At 44.5% G+C, this 22183-nt stretch overlaps 3 protein-coding genes across 7 annotated transcripts; all 3 read right to left on the bottom strand.

Moving 5' to 3' along the window:
* Window positions 1-1206: 1206 nt before the first annotated feature.
* Window positions 1207-8043, bottom strand: LOC112229902 (cyclic GMP-AMP synthase). 5 transcript variants are annotated; one of them, XM_024396034.2, is made up of 7 exons: window positions 7901-8043; window positions 7180-7478; window positions 6654-6886; window positions 2962-3190; window positions 2430-2714; window positions 2190-2289; window positions 1207-2058 (listed from the first exon to the last, which is right to left on the bottom strand). In XM_024396034.2, the coding sequence occupies exons 2-7, from the start codon at window positions 7472-7474 to the stop codon at window positions 1521-1523; spliced, it is 1680 nt and encodes a 559-aa protein (XP_024251802.1). In that variant the 5' UTR covers window positions 7475-7478; window positions 7901-8043; the 3' UTR covers window positions 1207-1520. The 5 variants fall into 5 exon arrangements, with proteins under 5 accessions (XP_024251802.1, XP_024251800.1, XP_024251801.1 ...); XM_024396032.2 differs by having other exon boundaries at window positions 7180-7481; window positions 7763-8041; XM_024396033.2 differs by having other exon boundaries at window positions 7763-8041.
* Window positions 8044-8581: 538 nt separating this feature from the next.
* On the bottom strand, window positions 8582-12534 carry LOC112229903 (elongation factor 1-alpha). The gene is made up of 8 exons (XM_024396037.2): window positions 12399-12534; window positions 11686-11835; window positions 10914-11093; window positions 10507-10803; window positions 10195-10345; window positions 9838-10094; window positions 9373-9607; window positions 8582-9063 (listed from the first exon to the last, which is right to left on the bottom strand). The coding sequence occupies exons 2-8, from the start codon at window positions 11827-11829 to the stop codon at window positions 8939-8941; spliced, it is 1389 nt and encodes a 462-aa protein (XP_024251805.1). The 5' UTR covers window positions 11830-11835; window positions 12399-12534; the 3' UTR covers window positions 8582-8938.
* A 200-nt stretch (window positions 12535-12734) lies between these two features.
* Window positions 12735-16391, bottom strand: LOC112229905 (elongation factor 1-alpha, oocyte form). Its single transcript, XM_024396038.2, has 8 exons — window positions 16237-16391; window positions 15312-15472; window positions 14585-14764; window positions 14186-14482; window positions 13934-14084; window positions 13582-13838; window positions 13250-13484; window positions 12735-13148 (listed from the first exon to the last, which is right to left on the bottom strand). The coding sequence occupies exons 2-8, from the start codon at window positions 15453-15455 to the stop codon at window positions 13027-13029; spliced, it is 1386 nt and encodes a 461-aa protein (XP_024251806.1). The 5' UTR covers window positions 15456-15472; window positions 16237-16391; the 3' UTR covers window positions 12735-13026.
* Window positions 16392-22183: the final 5792 nt, after the last annotated feature.

The following is a 22183-nucleotide window of genomic DNA, read 5'->3' as shown; positions in this document are numbered from 1 at the left end:
CGGTACTTAAGTAGTCAGACCCTTTACTCAGTACTTTCTTGAAGCACCTTTGGCAGCGATTACAGCCTCAAGTCTTCTTGGGTATGACACTACTAGCTGGGCACAACGGTCTTTGGAGAGTTTCACCCAGATCCTCTCAAGCTCTGTCAGGTTGGATGGGGAGCTTCGCTGCACAGCTATTTTCAGGTCTCTGTGCAGATGTTAGATCGGGTTCAAGTCCGGGCTTTGGCTGGGCCACTCAAGGACCTTCAGAGACTTGTCCCAAATCCACTCCTGCGTTGTCTTGGCTGTGTGCTCAGGGTCATTGTCCTGTTGGAAGCTGAACCTTCGCCACAGTCAGGTCCTCAGCGCTCTGGAGCAGGTTTTCATCAAGCATCTCATTATATTTTTCTCTGTTGATCTTTCCCTCAATCCTGACTAGTCACCCAGTCTCTGGTGCTGAAAACATCCCTACAGCATGATGCTGCCACCACTATGCTCTCCCGTAGGGAAGGGACCAGGTTATCTTCCAGATGTGACACTTGGCATTCAGGCCAAAGAGTTCAATCTTGGTTTCATCAGACCAGAGAATCATGTGCCTTTTACTGAAGAGTGGCTTCCATCTGGCCACTCTACCATAAAGGCCTGATTGGGGCAGTGCTGCAGAGATGGTTTTCCTTCTGGAAGGTTCTCCCATCGCCACAGTGGAACTCTGGAGCTCTGTCGGAGTGACCATCGGGTTATTGGTCACCTCCCTGACCAAGGCCCTTCTCCCCCGATTGCTCAGTTTGGCTTGGCGGCCAGCTCTAGGAAGAGTCTTGGTGGTTCCAAACTACTTCCATTTAAGAATGATGGATGCCACTGTGTTCTTGGAGACCTTCCTTCAAAGCTGCAGACATTTTTTGGTACCTGTCTCGGTGCTCCTTGGACAATTCTTTTGACCTCATGGCTTGGTTTTTGCTCTAACATGCACTGTCAACTGTGGGACCTTATATAAACAGGTGTGTTACTATCCAAATCATGTCCAATCAACTGAATTTACCACAGGTGGACTCCAATCAAGTTGTAGAAACATATAAAGGATGATCAATGGAAACAGGATGCACCTGAGCTCAATTTCGAGAATCATAACAAAAGGTCTGAATATTTATGTAAATAAGGTATTTCTGTTTGTTATTTTTTTATACATTTCTAAAAACCTGTTTTCGCTTCGTCATTGTGGGGTATTGTGTGTAGATTAATGAGGAACAGTTTAGAATAAGGCTGCAGCATAAAAAAATGTGGAAAAAGGGGTCTGAATAATTCCCGAATGCACTGTATATACAAATTCAAAATTTTTACTTTTGGGCTAAATGTTTAATTGTGTTTGTCTAGAGCAAAGAAAAGATTTAGAGAGAAATACAAATCTGGAATCCTATCCTATGTTATACTGTTTCAAAATGGCATACCATTTTCTACAGCTGCATGTCATTTTACCACCATCTGCTGAAGATAGACTGTCTCTGCCACCTTCCTACCACCGATGGGCAGGACAGACACCTCTACAGGAGGTAACAAACATAGACAAGAACCACAACCAAAGCCACAATTTTGAACATTTGCTCAAAGGATTTCATCTCAACAACTTGGGGTGGCAGGATAACAGGATACTGGATAACAGGAGTCTGCTGTACAACAGGGGAAAGCTGGGGCTGGGAGTCACTGTGGGAGTGCACTGCCAGTGGTGGGGCAGGAGCCGGGGGCATTAAAAGGGGAAGCCCCTGTCTCCTCTGCTCCTCCAGAGCCTCAATCAGAAACACCAAAGCTTTGCGCGGGAAGGTTGGTGGGGCAAAGAGGTTGGAGGTGGGGACAAAGAAGTGGGGGAGCAGACCACTGCTTGCGTGGCCCTCCAGGGCCCTTAGGAGGTGCATGAAGCAGGCAGGCAGCTGACGGGGCGTCCACAGGGAGTCCTGGGCCCTGATCGAGAGGGTGTGTAGGAAGGCTGTCTTCCCGTGGTAGGAGCACAGAGCATCCAGCTCTTGAGGGTAGCGTTGCTTCAGTCCCTCGATCAGGCACTTAAGGAGCTTGAAGCACTGCTTACTAAAGGAGAGGAGGAGAGAAAGAGAGGTTTTGTTCCTAATATCGATCACTTCACATAAAGGTGTTTGTTCAGTATTAGGGCTAAATGAGTCACAGGTGATAGTAAACGGTGTTGTAGAGTGAATTCTGACCGGCAGCACTTGGTGGCAGAGGTCTCACAGCAGGTCCTCTTGTTCCCATGAGTCTTGATCAGTTCCTTTTCTATGTGAGAAAAGGAAATCCTCCAACTCTCTGCAGGAGACAAAGCAGCAACATTTCAATCAAAGGGAAAATATCATTCACATTCAGTGTATCAATCATGTATCAGTCACAAAAACTATACACATCCAGAGTCCAGCACCTCTGGCACAAAACTACAATGTTCCGCACACCTTTAGCTGCCTCACTAAGGTTTCGTCCCGGGGGTTTCTTGGGCACAAAGAAGCAAGTTTGGTGGGTGAGAGAGCGCCGGGTCTTCTTCCCCAGCCAGTTGTCCACATCTGGGCCGGCGCGGGCAGCCAGAGGCCAGCCCTGTGAGGAGGGCACTTCCAGAGCGGGCACCACATCCACAGAAAGTAGTTCCTGTTTCCCATTATCCACCTCCAACAGGGAAAGGGTCACCGCTGGTGAGTTTGGACGCTTCCTATTCACAACCCAACGCCAGCTATTTCCAGGCACTGTTGATCAAAGAACACACAAAAGCATACAGGCAACGTCATGTCATATTTAGACAAAACAATGCCCCAGGTGGTTGGAGATGTGAACTACGACCACTGACCTCAAAGGCTCAAATAATCATATTGACCCCTCAACAACATAGCATCTACAGACAAACCAATTGTACAAGATATACAGTATGGGTATGTTAGCATTTGTATGACTGCATTCGTATACTCTCAGGTGAATATAGACCATTTACCACACCTCTGTAGGTGCTGATGAACTTGCGGACCAGACGGTGCATTTCATTTATGATCTTGCTGGCTGAGATGGTGAGCCCATCGTCCAAAAGGAAAGACCGTATGTGGGAACGGGTTGATCGGGATAGGGCGACTTCGTAGAAGAGGCCGTGGTATTGGTCCAGTTCAGTCATTTTGAGGCGGGAAGGAGACTGGAGCTTCAGCATCATGTCAAACTCATTTGGGTTGAGTATCTGTTGGCACACAATGGCAATAAGTACAATTTACTATTTATATACTATTTAGTTTCATTCACAGGATTATAATTAAAGTAAAGTATACTCACTGAATGCAAAGGGCAGGTTTGACTGACCCAGATGAACTCACAAACAGCAACACTTGACATTCAACACAAGAAGAACAAGGACCTCCATGTTTGCATGTCATATTTCCCTATTATGTACAGTATGTGATACTACAGTTGAAGTCGGAAATTTACATACACTTAGATTGGAGTCATTAAAACTCGTTTTTCAACCACTCCACAAATTTCTTCTTAACAAACTATAGTTTTGGCAAGTCGGTTAGGACTTTGTGCATGACACAAGTCATTTTTCCAAAAATTGTTTACAGACAGATTATTTCACTTATAATTCACTGTATCACAATTCCAGGGGGTCAGACGTTTACATACACTAAGTTGACTGTGCCTTTAAACAGCTTGGAAAATTCCCCAAAATGATGTCTTGGCTTTAGAAGCTTCTGATAGGCTAATTGAAATCATTTGAGCCAATTGGAGATGTACCTGTGGATGTATTTCAAGACCTACCTTCAAACTCAGTGCCTCTTTGCTTGAGATCATGGGAAAATCAAAAGAAATCACCCAAGACCTCAGAAAAAAAATGTAGACCTCCACAAGTCTGGTTCATCCTTGGGAGCAATTTCCAAATGCCTGAAGGTACCACGTTCATCAGTACAAACAATAGTGCGCAAGTATAAACACCATGGGACCACAGCAGTCATACCACTCAGGAAGGAGACACGGTCTGTCTCCTAGAGATGAACGTACTTTGGTGCAAAAAGTGCAAATCAATCGCAGAACAACAGCGAAGGACCTTGTGAATATGCTGGAGGAAACAGGTACAAAAGTTTTTAAAAAGAAGCGTCCTCTCACTGTCAACTGTTTAATTTCAGCAAACTTAACATGTGTAAATATTTGTATGAACCTAAGATTCAACAACTGAGACATAAACTGAACAAGTTCCACAGACATGGAACTAACAGAAATTGAGCAATGTGTCCCTGAACAAAGGGGGGGGGGTCAAAATCAAAAGTAACAGTCAGTATCTGGTGCGGCCACCAGCTGCATTACGCACTGCAGTGCATCTCCTCCTCATGGACTGCACCAGATTTGCCAGTTCTTGCTGTGAGATGTTACCCCCCTCTTCCACCAAGGCACCTGCAAGTTCCATGACATTTCTGTGGGGAATGGTCCTAGCCCTCACCCTCTGATCCAACAGGTCCCAGACGTGCTCAATGGGATTGAGATCCAGGCTCTTCGCTGGCCATGGCAGAACACTGACATTTCTGTCTTGCAGGAAATCCCACACAGAACAAGCAGTATGGCTGGTGGTATTGTCATGCTGGAGGGTCATCTCAGGATGAGCCTGCAGGAAGGGTACCACATGAGGGAGGAGGATGTCTTCCCTGTAATGCACAGCGTTGAGATCGCCTGCAATGACAACAAGCTCAGTCCGATGATGCTATGATACACCGCCCCAGACCATGACGGATCCTCTACCTTCAAATCGATCCCGCTCCAGAGTACAGGCCTCAGTGTAACGCTCATTCCTTCTACGATAAACGCAAATCTGACCATCACCCCTGGTGAGACAAAACCGCGACTCGTCAGTGAAGCGCACTTTTTGCCCGTCCTGTCTGGTCCAGCGACGGTGGGTTTGTGCCCATAGGCAACGTTGTTGCCGGTGATGTCTGGTGAGGACCTGCCTTACAACAGGCCTACAAGCCCTCAGTCCAGCCTCTCTCAGGCTATTGCGGACAGTCTGAGCCCTGATGGAGGGATTGTGCGTTCCTGGTGTAACTCGGGCAGTTGTTGTTGCCATCCTGTATCTGTCCCGCAGGTGTGATGTTCGGATGTACCGATCCTGTGCAGATGTTGTTACACGTGTTCTGCCACTGCGAGGACGATCAGCTGTCCGTCCTGCCTACCTGTAGCACTGTCTTAGGCGTCTAACAGTACGGACGTTGCAATTTATTTCCCTGGCCACATCTGCAGTCCTCAGGCCTCCTTGCAGTATGCCTAAGGCACGTTCACGCAGATGAGCAGGGACCCTGGGCATCTTTCTTTTTGTGTTTTTCAGAGTCAGCAGAAGGGCATCTTTAGTGTCCTACGTTTTCATAACTGTGACCTTAATTGCCTACCGTCTGTAAAGCTTTTAGTGTCCGTTCCACAGGTGCATGTTCATTTATTTTTATGGTTCATTGAACAAGAATGGGAGACCGTGTTTAATACCTTTACAATGAAGATCTGAAGTTATTTGGATTTTTACGAATTATCTTTGAAAGATAGGGTCCTGAAAAAGGGACGTTTCTTATTTTGCTGAGTTTATAGCCAAAGTAAAAGGAGTTCTATCGACATAACCTGAAAGGCCGCTCAGCAAGGAAGAAGCCACTGCTCCAAAACGGACATAAAAAAGCCAGACTACGGTTTGCAACTGCATATGGGGACAAAGATCATACTTTTTTGAGAAATGTCCTGTAGTCTGATGAAACAAAAATAGAACTGTTTGGCCATAATGACCATTGTTATGTTTGGAGGAAAAAGGGGGAGGCTTGCAAGCCAAATGACACCATCCCAACCGTGAAGCACAGGGGTGGCAGCATCATGTTGTGGGGATGCTTTGCTGCAGGAGGGACTGGTGCACTTCACAAAATAGATGGCATCATGAGGTAGGAAAATTATGTGGATATATTGAAGCAACATCTCAAGACATCAGTCAGAAAGTTAAAGCTTGGTCGAAAATGGGTCTTCCAAATGGACAATGACCTCAAGCATACTTCCAAAGTTGTGGCAAAATGGCTTAAGGACAACAAAGCCCTGACCTCAATCCTATAGAAAAGTTGTGGGCAGAACTGAAAAAGAGTGTCCGAGCAAGGAGGCCTACAAACCTGACTCCGTTACACCAGGTCTGCCAGGAGGAATGGGCCAAAATTCACCCAACTTATTGTGGGAAGCTTGTGGAAGGCTACCCAAAACGTTTGACCCAAGTTAAACAATTTAAAGGCAATTTTTACTAGGATTAAATGTCAGGAATAGTGAAAACTGAGTTTAAATGTATTTGGCTAAGGTGTATGTAAACTTCTGACTTCAACTGTATGTGTTTGGGGGTGAGGATTTGTTTTTGCTGTATATGTTTGTGGAAAGAATTTGATGATGGACAGCAAACATTCCTATCAGTGTTAAGGTGGGGCATTAGTGAGGGGGTAAGAGATTTACCGGTAATGCAGGACAGGCAGCCATATTGCAGTATTGGCTCATCGATACTGCCTAATCAGTCACTCAGGGTTAATCCATGTTTTTTAAAACACACCTTAAGTGGAAATGTGGATAATTTGCTGTTGAGTTATTCTCTTGTGTTCATGTGTTTTAAATGAGCTGCCAGTCAGAGACATATCCTGTCTCATGGTGTGAGTTACCTTGACCATCTCGTAGTATGAACCACTGCTGAGCACAGAGGCTGACTGGAAGTAGGGCTGCTCGTCACTGTTCTTGAGGAAGACCAGCATGCTTTCCCGGAGATGGTTGACCAGGTCCACGGCCCACTGGCGGTCACTCTGGCGGAGCTTAAGGTCCTGGGCCCGAAGCCTGATCCAACGGGCCAGCTCTGGGGAGATAGGGGCCAGCTCGTCCCCTGGTTTGGGGATCTCGGCTGTGGGCAGATTGATGTATTGGCTGGACTGTCTCAGATGAGCATAGTATTGAAGCATGAATGGTGTAAATTTCAACCTGTTTTACAGGATTATACACACATGAACTTCATCTACAAAACATCTTTCTGTCTCAGAGGCAAAAACTCACTCAACTCAGAATGTCAATTCTAGCTAGATTAATGAATGTAACATGTTACTGATTGTCTTAGCATCTTTGACATACACTGATACACACATCAGATGAGGACAATCAACAATAGCATTGAAGCGAGCAGGTCTACCATGCTATTACCTGCCAGGTGGGGTCTCTGCCTAGGGAGGTGTGAGGTGAGTGTGGCTGGGGTACTGGCATTTCCATCATCCTGACCCAGCAATGCCCCAGTCTGAGAGTCCTCTATAGGGCTACCCCCATCTCCGTCCAGAGACCCACCCTCCTCTGCCTCTCTACCCAGGCTAGGTTGGAGGTCGATGGGGGTGGATGGGGTCCTTCTGAGTGGTGGAGTTGTCTGGTGCTCTCCAGAGGGTGTGGATGGAACTGAGCTCTGTCTCCTGGAGGATGATCCCCTCTGAGGTGTGCTTCTGTTCATCTTTCTACTTTGATCAATGCACACAAACACAAATCAATTCAGAGAAACTATATCTGCAAGTATGACATAAATATAATTTGAATATTCTCTTCCTTCTAGGTTGAATGTATATGGGATAGGACTGCTCAACAATAAAAAACTACCTCTCAACCTTTAGTGGGTGCTTATAAACATAGCACCACAGAGATCATAATAAATGACTAAATTTGATGTAATTTTAGTACAATGAAAGTAATGCTGAGGTCCTGCCATGAGGAATTAACATAATTGTTGTTTCCAAAACCTTACCCGAACCACAATGACCCCAGCCCAGGCTACATTTTACTCAAGACAACCTGGCTTGTGACATTTTACTCATAATCCCAGACCGATTGTTAAATAATCATTCAACCATTGTGAAATGTTACACGGGTTGTGAAGATTTGCCTGCTATTGCCGTCTTCGTCACAAATATCAGCTTGGTAGGGTGACAGACTTGAGACGTCGCTATTGCTCTTCTCCGTGTCGGCTCACTTACTGTGCTCCTTCTCTCTGTGACAGCATATCCCCGTTTCCTGCCACTATTCCCATTTTCGCTTTCTATTTCCCAAGTATGATGTCACATGATAAATGAAAGATAAAAGAGCATTGCCCCTCCTTTGTCTTTTTAGCAGTGGATGACGGGTCGCACATATGTATTCCAGGTGACGGGTTGATACTGAACGTAAAACTGATTGTATAGGTACCGTCATACAAATATTATGCTCTACTAGGTTCGTGAAAGCTTGCCATTTTGTGCGAAAGCTTTAATATTAAGAGAGAAAAAAACCCATTGGCAATTAGTTTATCTTTCAGTAACAACCCTATAATTTAACAGTAGCCGAAATGTACTGATGTACAATTTCCTACAGGGCAGACACTTTTCTGAAAGTATGCATCTACAGTATTGACATGTTTAGCAACAGCACTTACATTTTTGAAGTAACTCAAAGGAGAAAAACCGAGGCAGTGAATCATATCTATCGAATATTCCCCAAAGAAATTGATAGGTATTATTTTCTGTTTGTAGTCAATATTGTAAACCAATGGAACGTTTTCAGCAAATCAATCCAAAATCTGACAACTAGCTCAAATGTTTCACAGCAACAGAAATCAGACTTTATTTTCATATTCTAACACAACATATAATTTCATGATAGATACCAGTATGTATCCAACAGTAACTGATTCAGCGTTTGGCTTATGAGAAACAAGAAACAGCAGCGTTTTGGCAGTTAATGTTCATGTTTTTTTATTTTTGGTTTTATCATAATTTCCCCTAAAGCATTATTCTTCGAACATTTGCTTTCCTTTCCTGCGAAAACTTTTGCGATGGGTTTTTATTAGCATTAGCCAGTCCTTGAGTAGAGAGCTCAGGTTCTGAGACACTGCAGAATGGGATGCCGGTGACACGCCTTGTTGTTGCTGGATGTCTGGAGCAGGAATTCATTTGGCTTTGGTGGCCTTAATGGCAGACTTGGTCACCTTGCCAGTGCTGGCAGCCTTCTTGTCAACGGCCTTGATGACACCAACGGCAACGGTCTGTCTCATGTCGCGCACGGCAAAACGACCTGCAACAGTTAAGAGAAATGGTTACTGGACGGGTCTGAACGATTTTTTGTGTGGTTTTGCTAAATGGAGTGTCAGCATATTCCAGAAGTCATTGAAGTTCCTACTTCACTGTTTTTGTAAGTGACATTGTAAGGTTGAGACTAGTAAGATCTCTTCACCATCTTACAAGCAATGCAACAGTAAATGTGTGGAGAATTCTTTCAACACCAAAAGGCTGCATTACCCAGATGTCTCTTATACAGTTATGGGAACCCTCACGTAACACTTAACCCATAATCGTCATCATTAGGCGTTCGTGTGTGACTCACCAAGGGGAGGGTAGGCAGCGAAGCTCTCCACACACATGGGCTTTCCTGGCACCATGACAATGATGGCGGCGTCTCCAGATTTCAGGGCTTTGGGGTTGTCCTCAAGCTTCTTGCCGGAACGACGGTCGATCTTCTCCTTGAGCTCGCTGAACTTGCAGGCGATGTGAGCGGTGTGGCAATCCAGCACGGGGGCATAGCCCTGGGAGATGGTGCCGGGGTGGTTCAGGATGATGACCTGAAGATTGGGGTAAAGTTTGGGTAAGGATGGGCTGGACTCTAGACCTACAGTGAAAGGGGGTTGGTACATGGCAAAACTGAATTTAAAAAGTGCACTTTAAAAAAAATGTGTTTATGAAAGTGCTAATTTATGGCCAGAAACGAGATATGTAGTAAAGTAGACTTAGAATATTAGTATTTTGTATTATCTTTCCAAAAACTACATTGAAAATCAGTTCCATCTCTCACCTGAGCTGTGAAGTTGCCGGCCTCCATTGGGGGGTCATTCTTGCTGTCTCCAGCCACGTTGCCACGACGGATATCCTTGACGGATACGTTCTTGACGTTGAAGCCGACATTGTCACCGGGTAGAGCCGCTTCCAGGGTCTCGTGGTGCATCTCCACAGACTTCACCTCAGTGGTGACATTAGCGGGGGCGAAGGTGACGATCATACCGGCCTTCAGGGTGCCAGTCTCCACACGGCCCACAGGTACTGTTCCAATACCTGATGGGAAACAAGTATTTAACCCCAAGACACATACCCATTCATGTCTAAAGAAAATAACCAGTACATTCAAACATATTGATCTATGACTGGTTCTTACCGCCGATTTTGTAGACGTCCTGCAGGGGCAGACGGAGGGGCTTGTCAGTGGGGCGGGAGGGGGCCAGGATAGAGTCCAGAGCCTCCAGAAGGGTCACACCGCTAGCGCCACCCTCCTTACGTTCGACCTTCCATCCCTTGAACCAGCCCATCTGCAATGGCCAACAGAAGAAACAAGATCAAAATTACACAGACTTACTTACCTATCAAAGTTAATCCTACTATAAAGTTCCAGCTCTAATAATTTACGCATATAACCACCTAGACCTACACTGCTGTGGTTTAGTGTACCGTGTGTGGATGGGCTACTCACGTTGGGGCTAGCCTCCAGCATGTTGTCCCCATGCCAACCAGAGATGGGCACAAAGGCGACAGTGGCAGGGTTGTAGCCAATCTTCTTGATGTAGGTGCTGACCTCCTTCTGGATCTCCTCAAACCGCTTCTGGCTGTAGGGGGGCTCAGTAGAGTCCATCTTGTTGACTCCAACAATGAGCTGTTTCACTCCCAGAGTGTAGGCGAGGAGAGCGTGCTCACGGGTCTGGCCGTTCTTGGAGATACCAGCCTCAAACTCACCCACACCACCGGCAACAATCAGCACAGCGCAATCAGCCTGAGAAGATGAAGTCATAGATATTGACACTCCAAACCTTGTGGTAAAATGCCACTACTGATAGATTCTTTCAGTTAGGAAACAGATTGGACATTAAAGCTCGTCTTTACCTGAGAGGTACCAGTGATCATGTTCTTGATAAAGTCTCTGTGTCCAGGGGCATCAATGATTGTGACGTAGTACTTGGCGGTCTCGAACTTCCACAGAGAAATGTCAATGGTGATACCACGCTCCCTCTCAGCCTTCAGCTTGTCCAGCACCCAGGCATACTTGAAAGAGCCCTTGCCCATCTACACACGCAAAGAAAAGTTTGCTTTTATTGCACTTAAGATGTCTACACAGTTCAAATCGATCCAATTACACCTACTACAAAGGTCTGATCATTTTGTACTAATTTGTCAGTTAATGAAATGCAAACACAAATTAAGAATTTAATTGATTTACAACAGTATTACTCGTGAATTGCAAATTGACGATCTATCCCAACAAATTACTCCAGAAATGTCTGCCTAATCAGATAAACTTCTGCTGAGCAATAAATCTGTCCCATTAAAAAAATAATCCATATTTGTCTTGACTAAAGTCAAACTGGTCACTCAATCCCATTTGCCAACATTCATTTGTTCGAGTGTTCCCTAATACTCGTCACAAAACAGATTAGATTTAAATAGGATTTTAATCAGTTTAACATTAATATATGCCATTTGCAATTAGTGCATAATGGCGACAACTGACAATACATTTGGTACAGTAGATGGCGCTCGTGTCAAAGCAATCACTTGAAGGATTCTCTTCTAACCACACCCGTTATAGAACGTCGCAATTCATAGCAACATTAGCCAACTCAGAATTCCTAGAAAATGCCTGGGCTCCCAAACATACCTCAGCGGCTTCCTTCTCGAACTTTTCAATGGTTCTCTTGTCAATGCCTCCGCATTTGTAGATCAGATGACCTGTGGTGGTTGACTTTCCGGAGTCGACATGGCCAATGACCACAATGTTGATGTGGATCTTTTCCTTTCCCATGATTTACTGATGAAAAGGAGACTGACATAACTACCGATGTACAATTTTATTTACACAAATATCACATATGGCCGACATGGCTGCAGGAGTAGACAATAAATGTGTAATCAAGTGATGAATTCGACAGATTGCCGATAGGCGCCCCTGACTCATGCACCATGTGCTATCCACAAATATTCCCCTCCCACCGCCCTCCATGTTCAGTCATAAGACTAGCAAGCCGGCCATGTTGAGGCAAATCAACGACACCCGCTTAATGGCCGTGAAGGCAGTCGTGCACAGCCGACTACTCAAAATTATATCTAGGCTATATTACAGCAATTGTTACACTCCGTTACCCATGAACGAAATTAAATTACCCACTATACTTTAGGTGGTCTGCAATGAGACTGACAATTTTTAAAAGCAGTTAGTCATCTTGTACAAATCAGACCGGTCCTAAAATCATGCGCCCCAAAAGAGGCTGCCACACTTTCATATCCATGCTGCAATTTAAGTGTAGCAATATTGCGGTAAATAGTGTAGCTACATAACAATTACATCCTGAAATGAGCATTTTCTTCACTAACCTGAAACAATACAGATAACGGGTATTCCTGCTTTAGACCGGAGAAAAAGGACAGAATATGAGCCCACATCTCATTTTATACCGGTGTAGTGGGAGGCGGGCGCTACAGCCCTGGTGTCACGAGAAATAAAGTGCCATTGGTTATGCCAGTGTAACCCCACCTAGGTGATTGGCTGGCAAAAACCATCACTGGGCACAGCCTTGCAGCAGTCAGGGATAGCTTGTGTCAAAACAGCTGCAAAGACCAAGTTAGATACAGTGCTGCACTTGTTCTACCCTATGGCACAGCTCCCACTCTACAACAAGAACAAGGATTAAGGAAAACGACAGAGCAAGCTTTTTGGTCAAGACATTTAAAGACCTTTATTAGTTACCAGCAGCTTTCTTCCAATTTAATTGTGGCATCAAACAGGTGTAGTTCTCAACCATTAACTCAAATATAACTGAAAGAGGCACTGTCAGTCATGTGACAAAGTGTATCTGCATTGGGTTCCTTTCCTGCGAAAACTTTTACGATGGGTTTTAATCAGCATTAACCAGTCCTTAAGTATAGAGCTCAGGTTTCGAGACTCCGCAGGATGTAGGGCTGCAGACCCCACCACCCGAGGGACATCCTGTGGGAGGAGAATTCACTTTTTACCAGCCTTAACGGCAGATTTGGTGACCTTGCCGCTGGAGGCAGCCTTCTTGTCGACGGCCTTGATGACACCAACAGCAACAGTCTGCCTCATGTCACGCACAGCGAAACGACCTGAGGGCAAGAGAAAATTAGGAACGAGGCCTTTTCCAAGCATAGAAGACCTTTTAAAAAAGGAACAATGTCTGTGGTAGGAGGGCTTGTGGATTACTTACCAAGAGGAGGGTATTCCTGGAAGCTCTCCACACACATGGGCTTGCCGGGGATCATGTCAACGATGGCAGCGTCTCCAGACTTCAGGAACTTGGGGGCATCCTCAAGTTTCTTGCCGGAACGACGGTCAATCTTCTCCTTGAGCTCGCTGAACTTGCAGGCGATGTGAGCAGTGTGGCAATCCAGTACAGGGGCATAGCCCTGGGAGATCTGGCCAGGGTGGTTCAGGATGATGACCTGTAAAAACAAGACATGGTCGATTAGAGCATGAAAACAATTAAATTGTCAAGGGAAGAAAGCTCACCCACCCAACAATTTTAAACAGCATGCCTACCTGAGCGGTGAAGGTGCCGGCCTCCATTGGGGGGTCGTTTTTGCTGTCTCCAGCCACGTTGCCACGACGGATATCCTTGACGGACACGTTCTTGACGTTGAAGCCAACATTGTCACCGGGCATGGCCGATTCCAGGGTCTCGTGATGCATCTCCACAGACTTCACCTCAGTGGTGACATTAGCGGGGGCGAAGGTGACGATCATACCAGCCTTCAGGGTGCCAGTCTCCACACGGCCCACGGGTACTGTTCCAATACCTGATGGGGAAACCAGGGGAGAATAGATTAACGATCAAGAGCAGAAGCAAGTACACAGTCTGTATACAAACATGAAGTCTAGGACTAGTTCTTACCGCCGATTTTGTAGACATCCTGGAGGGGCAGACGAAGGGGCTTATCTGTGGGGCGGGAGGGGGGCAGGATTGAGTCTAGGGCCTCCAGCAGAGTCACACCGTTGGCGTTACCATCCTTACGTTCGACCTTCCATCCCTTGAACCAGCCCATCTAGAATAGGAAAATTTCTGTTTATGTACAAAGCATGACATATGCAAGTAACAGGGTGAGACTTTCAATGTAGTAGAATGCACCGAGGATAGGCTACTCACATTGGCGCTGGCTTCCAGCATGTTGTCCCCATGCCAACCAGAGATGGGCACAAAGGCGACAGTGGCAGGGTTGTAGCCAATCTTCTTGATGTAGGTGGTGACCTCCTTCTGGATCTCCTCAAACCGCTTCTGGCTGTAGGGGGGCTCAGTAGAGTCCATCTTGTTGACTCCAACAATGAGCTGTTTCACTCCCAGAGTGTAGGCGAGGAGAGCGTGCTCACGGGTCTGGCCGTTCTTGGAGATACCAGCCTCAAACTCACCCACACCACCGGCAACAACCAGCACAGCGCAATCAGCCTGGGGGGGGAGTCATGTCAGCCAAACACACTTGTTCATCTATCACCTTAGTTGGTCAGGTTTACAGTATATTCTGATTGCACTGGGGGCCCCCCCAATTACCTGAGAGGTACCAGTGATCATGTTCTTGATGAAATCTCTGTGTCCAGGGGCATCAATGATTGTGACGTAGTACCTGCCGGTCTCAAACTTCCACAGAGAAATGTCAATGGTGATACCACGCTCCCTCTCAGCCTTCAGCTTGTCCAGCACCCAGGCATACTTGAAAGAGCCCTTGCCCATCTAAAATTAGAGGAAAGGCACATCATGGTCAATACTTCATTCTACCGGTGAAGTAATGTAACACAGCAAAAATGTATAGTGAGCAAGTAGCTCATTTACGGTTAGGCCTAGATTGGATTTGGGAAACACAGCCCAAATCATTTGCATAATGTAACAGATCCTGATGTATGCAATATCACAAATGTAGAGAATGCTTTATACCAATGTTGCCTAGATGGGATAGCTTGTCTGTAGCAGGTTATGAGACATGTCAAGGTTAGGGAAAGGGTTAAGTTTAAAAAAAAATGTATACATGTACTTTAGATGTAAATATGTAAACTATCCCTCCTAGCCATGACCGCTATAAAGTCCTCAGCCGCCATTACACAAAGTGCATCGTCATTATCCGACACTAGGCCTGCGCAAGCACCGTCCCACATGCGCGCACTCGTTACCCACACCCTGCCGGCTTCACTAGTTTTAAAAAAAAACATGCCGTGGTCGCCATCTTTGATCCAAAGTAATGTAACCAGAACAGAAAGCTTCAACAACCAGAAAAACCGCTTACCTCAGCTGCTTCCTTCTCGAACTTTTCAATGGTTCTCTTGTCAATGCCTCCGCACTTGTAGATCAGATGGCCTGTGGTGGTTGACTTGCCGGAGTCGACATGGCCAATGACCACGATGTTAATGTGGATCTTTTCCTTTCCCATGGTTGCTTAATTAGTTTCTGAAATAAAATTAGCAGAGATACCACTTAATAACAATGAACATTGACGTTAGTGTAACAATTTGCTTGGGGAACAAGGCTGCAGCATTAAAACACCGGGTCACTCAGACTATGTATTCGAACGTTTATGTCGATGGACCATCAAATCACTGTCCACATCCCATTAAAATTACATCAAAATAAAAATAGTTCTGTCAGCTGACTTCGTCGTTAAACTCGTCCGGAAAAGGGTGAGTGAGTTACGATCACGTACGGTTAGGCCTCAGTCGGCCATGGGCCAAAAGCGACACGTGTTGCTTCCAGGCCACGTCGTATAGAGTTACAGAAAGAACTCCAAATATCCAGAAGGAATTTATCCCTACTAGACAAGTCGCATGGGTTTACGTGCAGTTGTTCAGATCATGGAAGACATTCCATTTAGCTACCTACTCATCCTCACAGGCCACCGCTTTAGTATCCTTTGTTTCCCCCCACCCCCAGTTCCCCCTCCCCCAATTGAAAACGTTTTTTTCCCCCGGCAAAATATATCTTGAAGTTCACTTAAACCAAATCATCACTTTATAAGGTAACTTAAAGAGTAACGTTAAAACATCCCCCTACACCATCCAAGTCACTTTAAATTGAAACATTGTCCTCACCATTAAATACTATCTGAAATAGCTTACGTTTTCGCAATGTGTCTAACAAGTTATAAAAACCAACGTGCTAACATGTTAGACCTGTTTTTTAAACCACTAGAGGCTAAATAAGATAAACGCGCTTACCGGTGTTACTGTGCGCTCACTCGACCACTGCTGATGCCCCTACCCAGGTAACAAAAAGAGAAAGAATGCTGGTTGAGTTTGAGTTTTTATACACTGGGAGGTGGCTAGACTGGGTTGCGTCCCCGCTTCCCTTCCCCCTCCCTACTCGAACCCTCAAATCACACACAATTCAGCGAAAAACTATTGCCCGTCTGTCGTGGTACGTCATGATGTTTGACATTTTTTCCCATTTTGAACGAAATCCTTTCTGATTCAATCAAAGGGTCTAAAAACAATATAGCTAGGTAATTTATAAATGGACTAAATAACCACATGTGGTCAAGTACACTCTTTATTGGCACGAGAAATAAATGACCAGAGACTCATTGAATAACTCAACTGACAAGAGTTTAATTAAAATCTGAAAGTAGATTACCCCACTGTATATTGAGTTGGATTAGATATCTCAACAAACCAATCCCCATTGTCTCATAACCCTGAGTGAGATTATTAAAACCTGCTTTCTGGAAATGAAATTACATTATTTCATCAATTTGGTTTCAACATGAGTACATAGCATTTACAATTGTCATATCATATTTTTTATTTAGTCAGTTTACTCTAGACCTATATATATATATACAGTTTTCTCCGTGGACTATAAACTGTCTTGGATTGTTACTTTAGGAGCAGGCTACACTAGACACAAAGGAAATGCCTGGTATTGATTCTAGGTGACCCAATCAGTATAACAAGAGTATTCAAATTCAGAGATTTGCACTCAAACAGTGCACTGAGAAGGGAGACCCAGACCCATTGTTTCAATGACCTGGAAGGCACCTTCACCACATCTCACACACATTCAGGTTCAAAAGAGGTTCCGACCAGGCTAAGGTGAGTGAATACAGTGATCAATAAGTGTGAGGGAGTCCTGATAGATTCTCCATTCACATTGTAATGCTGAGTGCTTTCTCATAATGATCATATCAATCAAATTCTCCAATAAATATAGTAAATTGCATGCTAAAACTCTCCTTGCTGTAGGCCTATGTGTTGCCGACCCAGTCCAAAAACAATGTTAAATTCAATAACACTGCATCAAAGTTGGGTGATGTAACTGTGATTGCAGTTCTACATTCTACATTTCCTTTTCCCCATACCCTAGTCAGTGACTGTGCTTTATGACAAATAGTGATAAAAAATGACTCTACATGTTTCGTTTTTTACAACATTTCAGTCACTCTGTTTCAAAAGAACAGTCAACAACAATGTAAACATTGATGTATCTCATCTCCAGTATCACAAAGATGTGATGATGTGCATATTGCTATTCCCCAATATATGATCAATATATTCTAATCTATAGAGCCTATTCCAAAGGATGCTGTGGAAGTCCATTCTGTGTTTTGGGTGCTGTGGAGAGGTCAGACTCAGGGCCTTTCAGTCTCCTTGCTGTCCCCATCACTGTTGAATTCCCGATATAGGACAGCTGGCATCCCTTGGCACGGCGACGGCTCTCCCCGACTATCTCTTCCTCCCTCAGTTCAGGTAACAGCCACTGAGAAAGCAGCTGCTGCTTTCAATCAGCTCACAGTGCAGTGAGTGGGGGGAGAGAGAGAAAGAGAGAGAGGGGGAGAAAGTAAGTGCGAGAGTGAAGGGTACTCGCAAACTGTGCCACAGAGAGTGGGTGAATAATAATAATACATTTTATTTAAAGCGCTTTTCACGACACCCAAAGTCACTTTACACAAGACAATCAGCAAGATAAAAAGCTATAAAATCACACATTAAAATAAGCAAGTATGTGAAAGTCCACTAAACATAAGGATAGACTAACCATGGAGGACACTAACATGATGGCAGACTAACCAAGGAAGTGAATTAGACAGAGGAGAAAAGCTAAGACAACAGAGAATCCGGGTAAGCCTGTGTGAAGGGGTGTGTCTTATGTGAGGACTTGAATATGTGTATGGATTGTGAGGTTCTGACATGGAGAGGGAGGGAGTTCCAGAGTTGGGGAGGAGGCCGGTGTCAGAGTAAGGCAGCGGATAGGTGGTAGTGTTGGGGTGCAGGAGGTCAGTATGAATGCTGCTGCAACTGCACTGTGTCCAAGGAAGAGGGGAGATATGGAATGGGAAGCCAGGAGAGGTTAAAAAAAAGAGGGGGAAGCAAAGGAGAATAGAAGCGGAGAGACATTGGCCAAGAACAGGTTTTCAGGAGGCCAGAATTATTATTTTTTACCCCAGTTTAAAAATGACTATCCCAGAGAAGAAATTAGATATCAACATTGATCTTAAGGTTTATCCAGGGCAAACTAATAGGCTTACAATTCAGCGTGTCAGACGCCTTCCTCAGAGCTTCAGAGACTTCTGGAGGGTCTGTTAAAAAGTGTTGGCATGATACATCGTAAAAATAGGACAAATGGTTTATTCTATAAAAGTTTCCCCATGACATTATATTGGCCCACATATTCAGCTGGGTTTTATTTTGGAAAAATTGTTAAAGCACTTATCATAAATACACGAAACACAGGAAATGTGCCCTGGTTGTCTCTAATCCCCAAAGATTATACAGTACTGAATCTTCCTTTTAGAATGAGGAAGGAGCTAGTATAGTAAAAAGGCCAACAAGTAAAGGGTGGGTGCAGCACTAACACCAGAAGATCAGGCAAATGTAACTGAACTACATAACTCTTTACAAAAGGGCTATTTGTTGAAGCTACAGCCTTGGGTTGTCTTGCTGACGTCCAGTACCACCCAAACTTGTATAATTAAACCATTGCTAAACCACACCCAACAATGTTATGAAAAGATATTCTCTCGGGTTCCTAGATACAGTCCTGTTTTGAATAAGGAAGCAGTGACCAAAAAAGCATACAGCCTTAACATGTGACATAACAGTTATGATAAAAATATGACAAATAACATATTCATATGTTGTATTATGAATATTTAGTTAAGTTTAAGAGCAGGTGTGACTGATAATCAGGGACTAGGAGAAAATGATGCTGTAATAGAAGTCCTCCAGTGATTTTTGAACTTTTCCTATTGGAAATCAATTTCCCAAGTATAAATACATTGAAATTCACACACTAAAGGGTAAAAAATACATATTTTTAGCAAAAGAGTGTTTTTTAGATACAACTACAAACTTCAAGGAGTAGGACATTCAAGGAGTTGGTTTGATGGGAAGTCGTGTTGTCATCGGCCTTCCCCCTTGCTTGAGGAACAATAGGGGAGCAATAGAGAACAAAAGAGGTGCTATGTCATGATTTACCTGGATCAGCTGTTGCGATTTGCCTTTGTTAAATGAGGTGAAACGAAGACTGGAGTGCCACTTTAACGACTGGGTTTACGCCAAATAGATGACTTTTAGCTACTGTCATTTTGTCTTAGGGCCTCACTAAACTGACACTAAAATGAAAAGTTTTGCCTTATTTGATGTACAAATACATCATGTTGTATTTGTACATCATGTACATCATATTGACAAGGCAGATAACTGCAGAACCCTACTTTAACTGTTCCCTACAGCACAAAAAACAGAAGTTGCCTGTAAGTCCAGTTACCAGCACAGCAGACTCAGAGAGAGAGAGGGAAATTAGTTTTACTGAGGGCTGAGCATTCCAAGTGGCCAGCAGAAGTGCTAGAGAGGTGGAGCGCAGAAATTGGCAAAGACCCAAGTTGAGTTCAAGCACTTAAAGTGACACCCATATAATGAACACGTACACAAACACAGTTACCCACACACCGACACACACACGCACGCACGCACACACACACACACACACACACACACACACACACACACACACACACACACACACACACACACACACACACACACACACACACACACACACACACACACACACACACACACACACACAGAAACACACACACTGAAGAGCAGTGGATAACTTACAGTTTTTGACAATCACTTAGGCACTAATTTCAGAACCTTGTGGTCATTTTTCAAAACTCTAGACACAAAACTCAAAACGGTCATCACTTGTAACACAGGCTGTCCAATGTTCAAAACATTGCATTGTTAATTCATATCTTTAAAGAAACCTTGCACTTGCAGAATCATCGGTTCAAATAACTCATTTATCATGAAATACCATAGGAACATTCATTTAGATCACCCACACACAAGATACCGATAGTTTCACTGTGTAGTTGTTCGTACAATCATTAAATATTGTAGTACAAAATATGTGATACATGTAAATACATCAATGTAAAAGGACTAGTAGAGAGAATACTACAGACACAGTGGAATCATTGAACAAAATATGAAATGTATTGATGAAATACAATAAAATCACAACATAGGTTTCTTTGAATCAAAGCAAAAATAATTAGCTACAAAAAAAGAAAAAACTACAGTAAAACGTCAACTGCAGTGTTCCTCACCTGGCTTACTGTAAAAAGCAAAACAAAAGATTGATTCCTGTCCTATATTTCCATCAACTCTGTCTTGTGGATTTGGCCACAGGTTCTCATCCACATCACAATGGATGTTTTCATTAGACAAACATCTTGGGAAGAATCTTCGGGTGAATCCAGGCCTGACACTGGTCTGCCGTGATGTCATTGCATGCGTCATCCATGGACTGGAGAAGGGTGGCTTGTTCGTGAGGGCGCCTATCATATACAGTGGGGAGAACAAGTTTTTGATACACTGCCGATTTTGCAGGTTACTTACAAAGCATGTAGAGGTCTGTAATTTTTTTAATCATAGGTACACTGCAACTGTGAGAGACGGAACCTAAAACAAAAATCCAGAAAATCACATTGTATGATTTTTAAGTAATTAATTTGCATTTTATTGCAAGACATAAGTATTTGATCACCTACCAACCAGTAAGAATTCTGGCTCTCACAGACCTGTTAGATTTTCTTTAAGAAGCCCTCCTGTTCTCCACTCATTACCTGTATTAACTGCACCTGTTTGAACTCGTTACCTGTATAAAAGACACCTGTCCACACACTCAATCAAACAGACTCCAACCTCTCCACAATGGCCAAGACTCGAGGGCTGTGTAAGGACATCAGGGATAAAATTGTAGACCTGCACAAGGCTGGGATGGGCTACAGGACAATAGGCAAGTAGCTTGGTGAGAAGGCAACAACTGTTGCCGCAATTATTAGAAAATGGAAGAAGTTCAAGATGACGGTCAATCACCCTCGGTCTGGGGCTCCATGCAAGATCTCACCTCGTGGGGCATCAATGATCATGAGGAAGGTGAGGGATCAGGCCGGAAGTACATGGCAGGACCTGGTCAATGACCTGAAGAGAGATGGGACCACAGTCTCAAAGAAAACCATTAGTAACGCACTGTGCCGTCATGGATTAAAATCCTGCAGCGCACGCAAGGTCCCCCTGCTCAAGCCAGCGCATGTCCAGGCCCGTCTGAAGTTTTCTAATGACCATCTGGATGATCCCGAGGAGGAATGGGAGAAGGTCATGTCGTCTGATGAGACAAAAATAGAGCTTTTTGGTCTAAACTCCACACCGTGTTTAGAGGAGGAAGAAGAATGAGTACAACCCCAAGAACACCTTCCCAACCGTGAAGCATGGAGGTGGAAACATCATTCTTTGGGGATGCTTTTCTGCAAAGGGGACAGGACGACTGCACCGTATTGAGGGGAGGATGGATGGGGCCATGTATCGCGAGATCTTGGCCAACAACCTCCTTCCCTCAGTAAGAGCATTGAAGATGGGTCGTGGCTGGGTCTTCCAGCATGACAACGACCCGAAACACACAGCCAGGGCAACTATAGAGTGGCTCCGTAAGAAGCATCTCAAGGTCCTGGAATGGCCTAGCCAGTCTCCAGACCTGAACCCAATAGAAAATCTTTGGAGGGAGCTGAAAGTCCGTATTGCCCAGTGACAGCCCCGAAACCTGAAGGATCTGGAGAAGGTCTGTACGGAGGAGTGGGCCAAAATCCCTGCTGTCATG

The sequence above is a fragment of the Oncorhynchus tshawytscha genome, linkage group LG31, assembly GCF_018296145.1.
Source record: "Oncorhynchus tshawytscha isolate Ot180627B linkage group LG31, Otsh_v2.0, whole genome shotgun sequence".
NCBI lineage: Eukaryota > Metazoa > Chordata > Actinopteri > Salmoniformes > Salmonidae > Oncorhynchus > Oncorhynchus tshawytscha.
Note: the sequence above shows the minus strand (reverse complement) of the source record. Positions and strands in the feature narration are given on the sequence as shown.

Excerpts from the sequence above, each read along its gene's own strand:
- LOC112229902 (XM_024396034.2), bottom strand. The coding sequence starts at position 7,474 with ATGAACAGAAGCACACCTCAGAGGGGATCATCCTCCAGGAGACAGAGC. Across the intron at positions 6,887-7,179 it reads GCAGAGACCCCACCTGGCAG|CCGAGATCCCCAAACCAGGG; the intron begins GTAATAGCATGG and ends ATCTGCCCACAG. Across the intron at positions 2,715-2,961 it reads GTTCATCAGCACCTACAGAG|TGCCTGGAAATAGCTGGCGT; the intron begins GTGTGGTAAATG and ends TTTGATCAACAG.
- LOC112229903 (XM_024396037.2), bottom strand. The coding sequence starts at position 11,829 with ATGGGAAAGGAAAAGATCCACATCAACATTGTGGTCATTGGCCATGTC. Across the intron at positions 10,346-10,506 it reads TGCTGGAGGCTAGCCCCAAC|ATGGGCTGGTTCAAGGGATG; the intron begins GTGAGTAGCCCA and ends TGGCCATTGCAG. Across the intron at positions 9,064-9,372 it reads CGCTGCCTACCCTCCCCTTG|GTCGTTTTGCCGTGCGCGAC; the intron begins GTGAGTCACACA and ends TAACTGTTGCAG.
- LOC112229905 (XM_024396038.2), bottom strand. The coding sequence starts at position 15,455 with ATGGGAAAGGAAAAGATCCACATTAACATCGTGGTCATTGGCCATGTC. Across the intron at positions 14,483-14,584 it reads TGATCACTGGTACCTCTCAG|GCTGATTGCGCTGTGCTGGT; the intron begins GTAATTGGGGGG and ends CTCCCCCCCCAG. Across the intron at positions 13,839-13,933 it reads GGATGTCTACAAAATCGGCG|GTATTGGAACAGTACCCGTG; the intron begins GTAAGAACTAGT and ends TTTCCCCATCAG.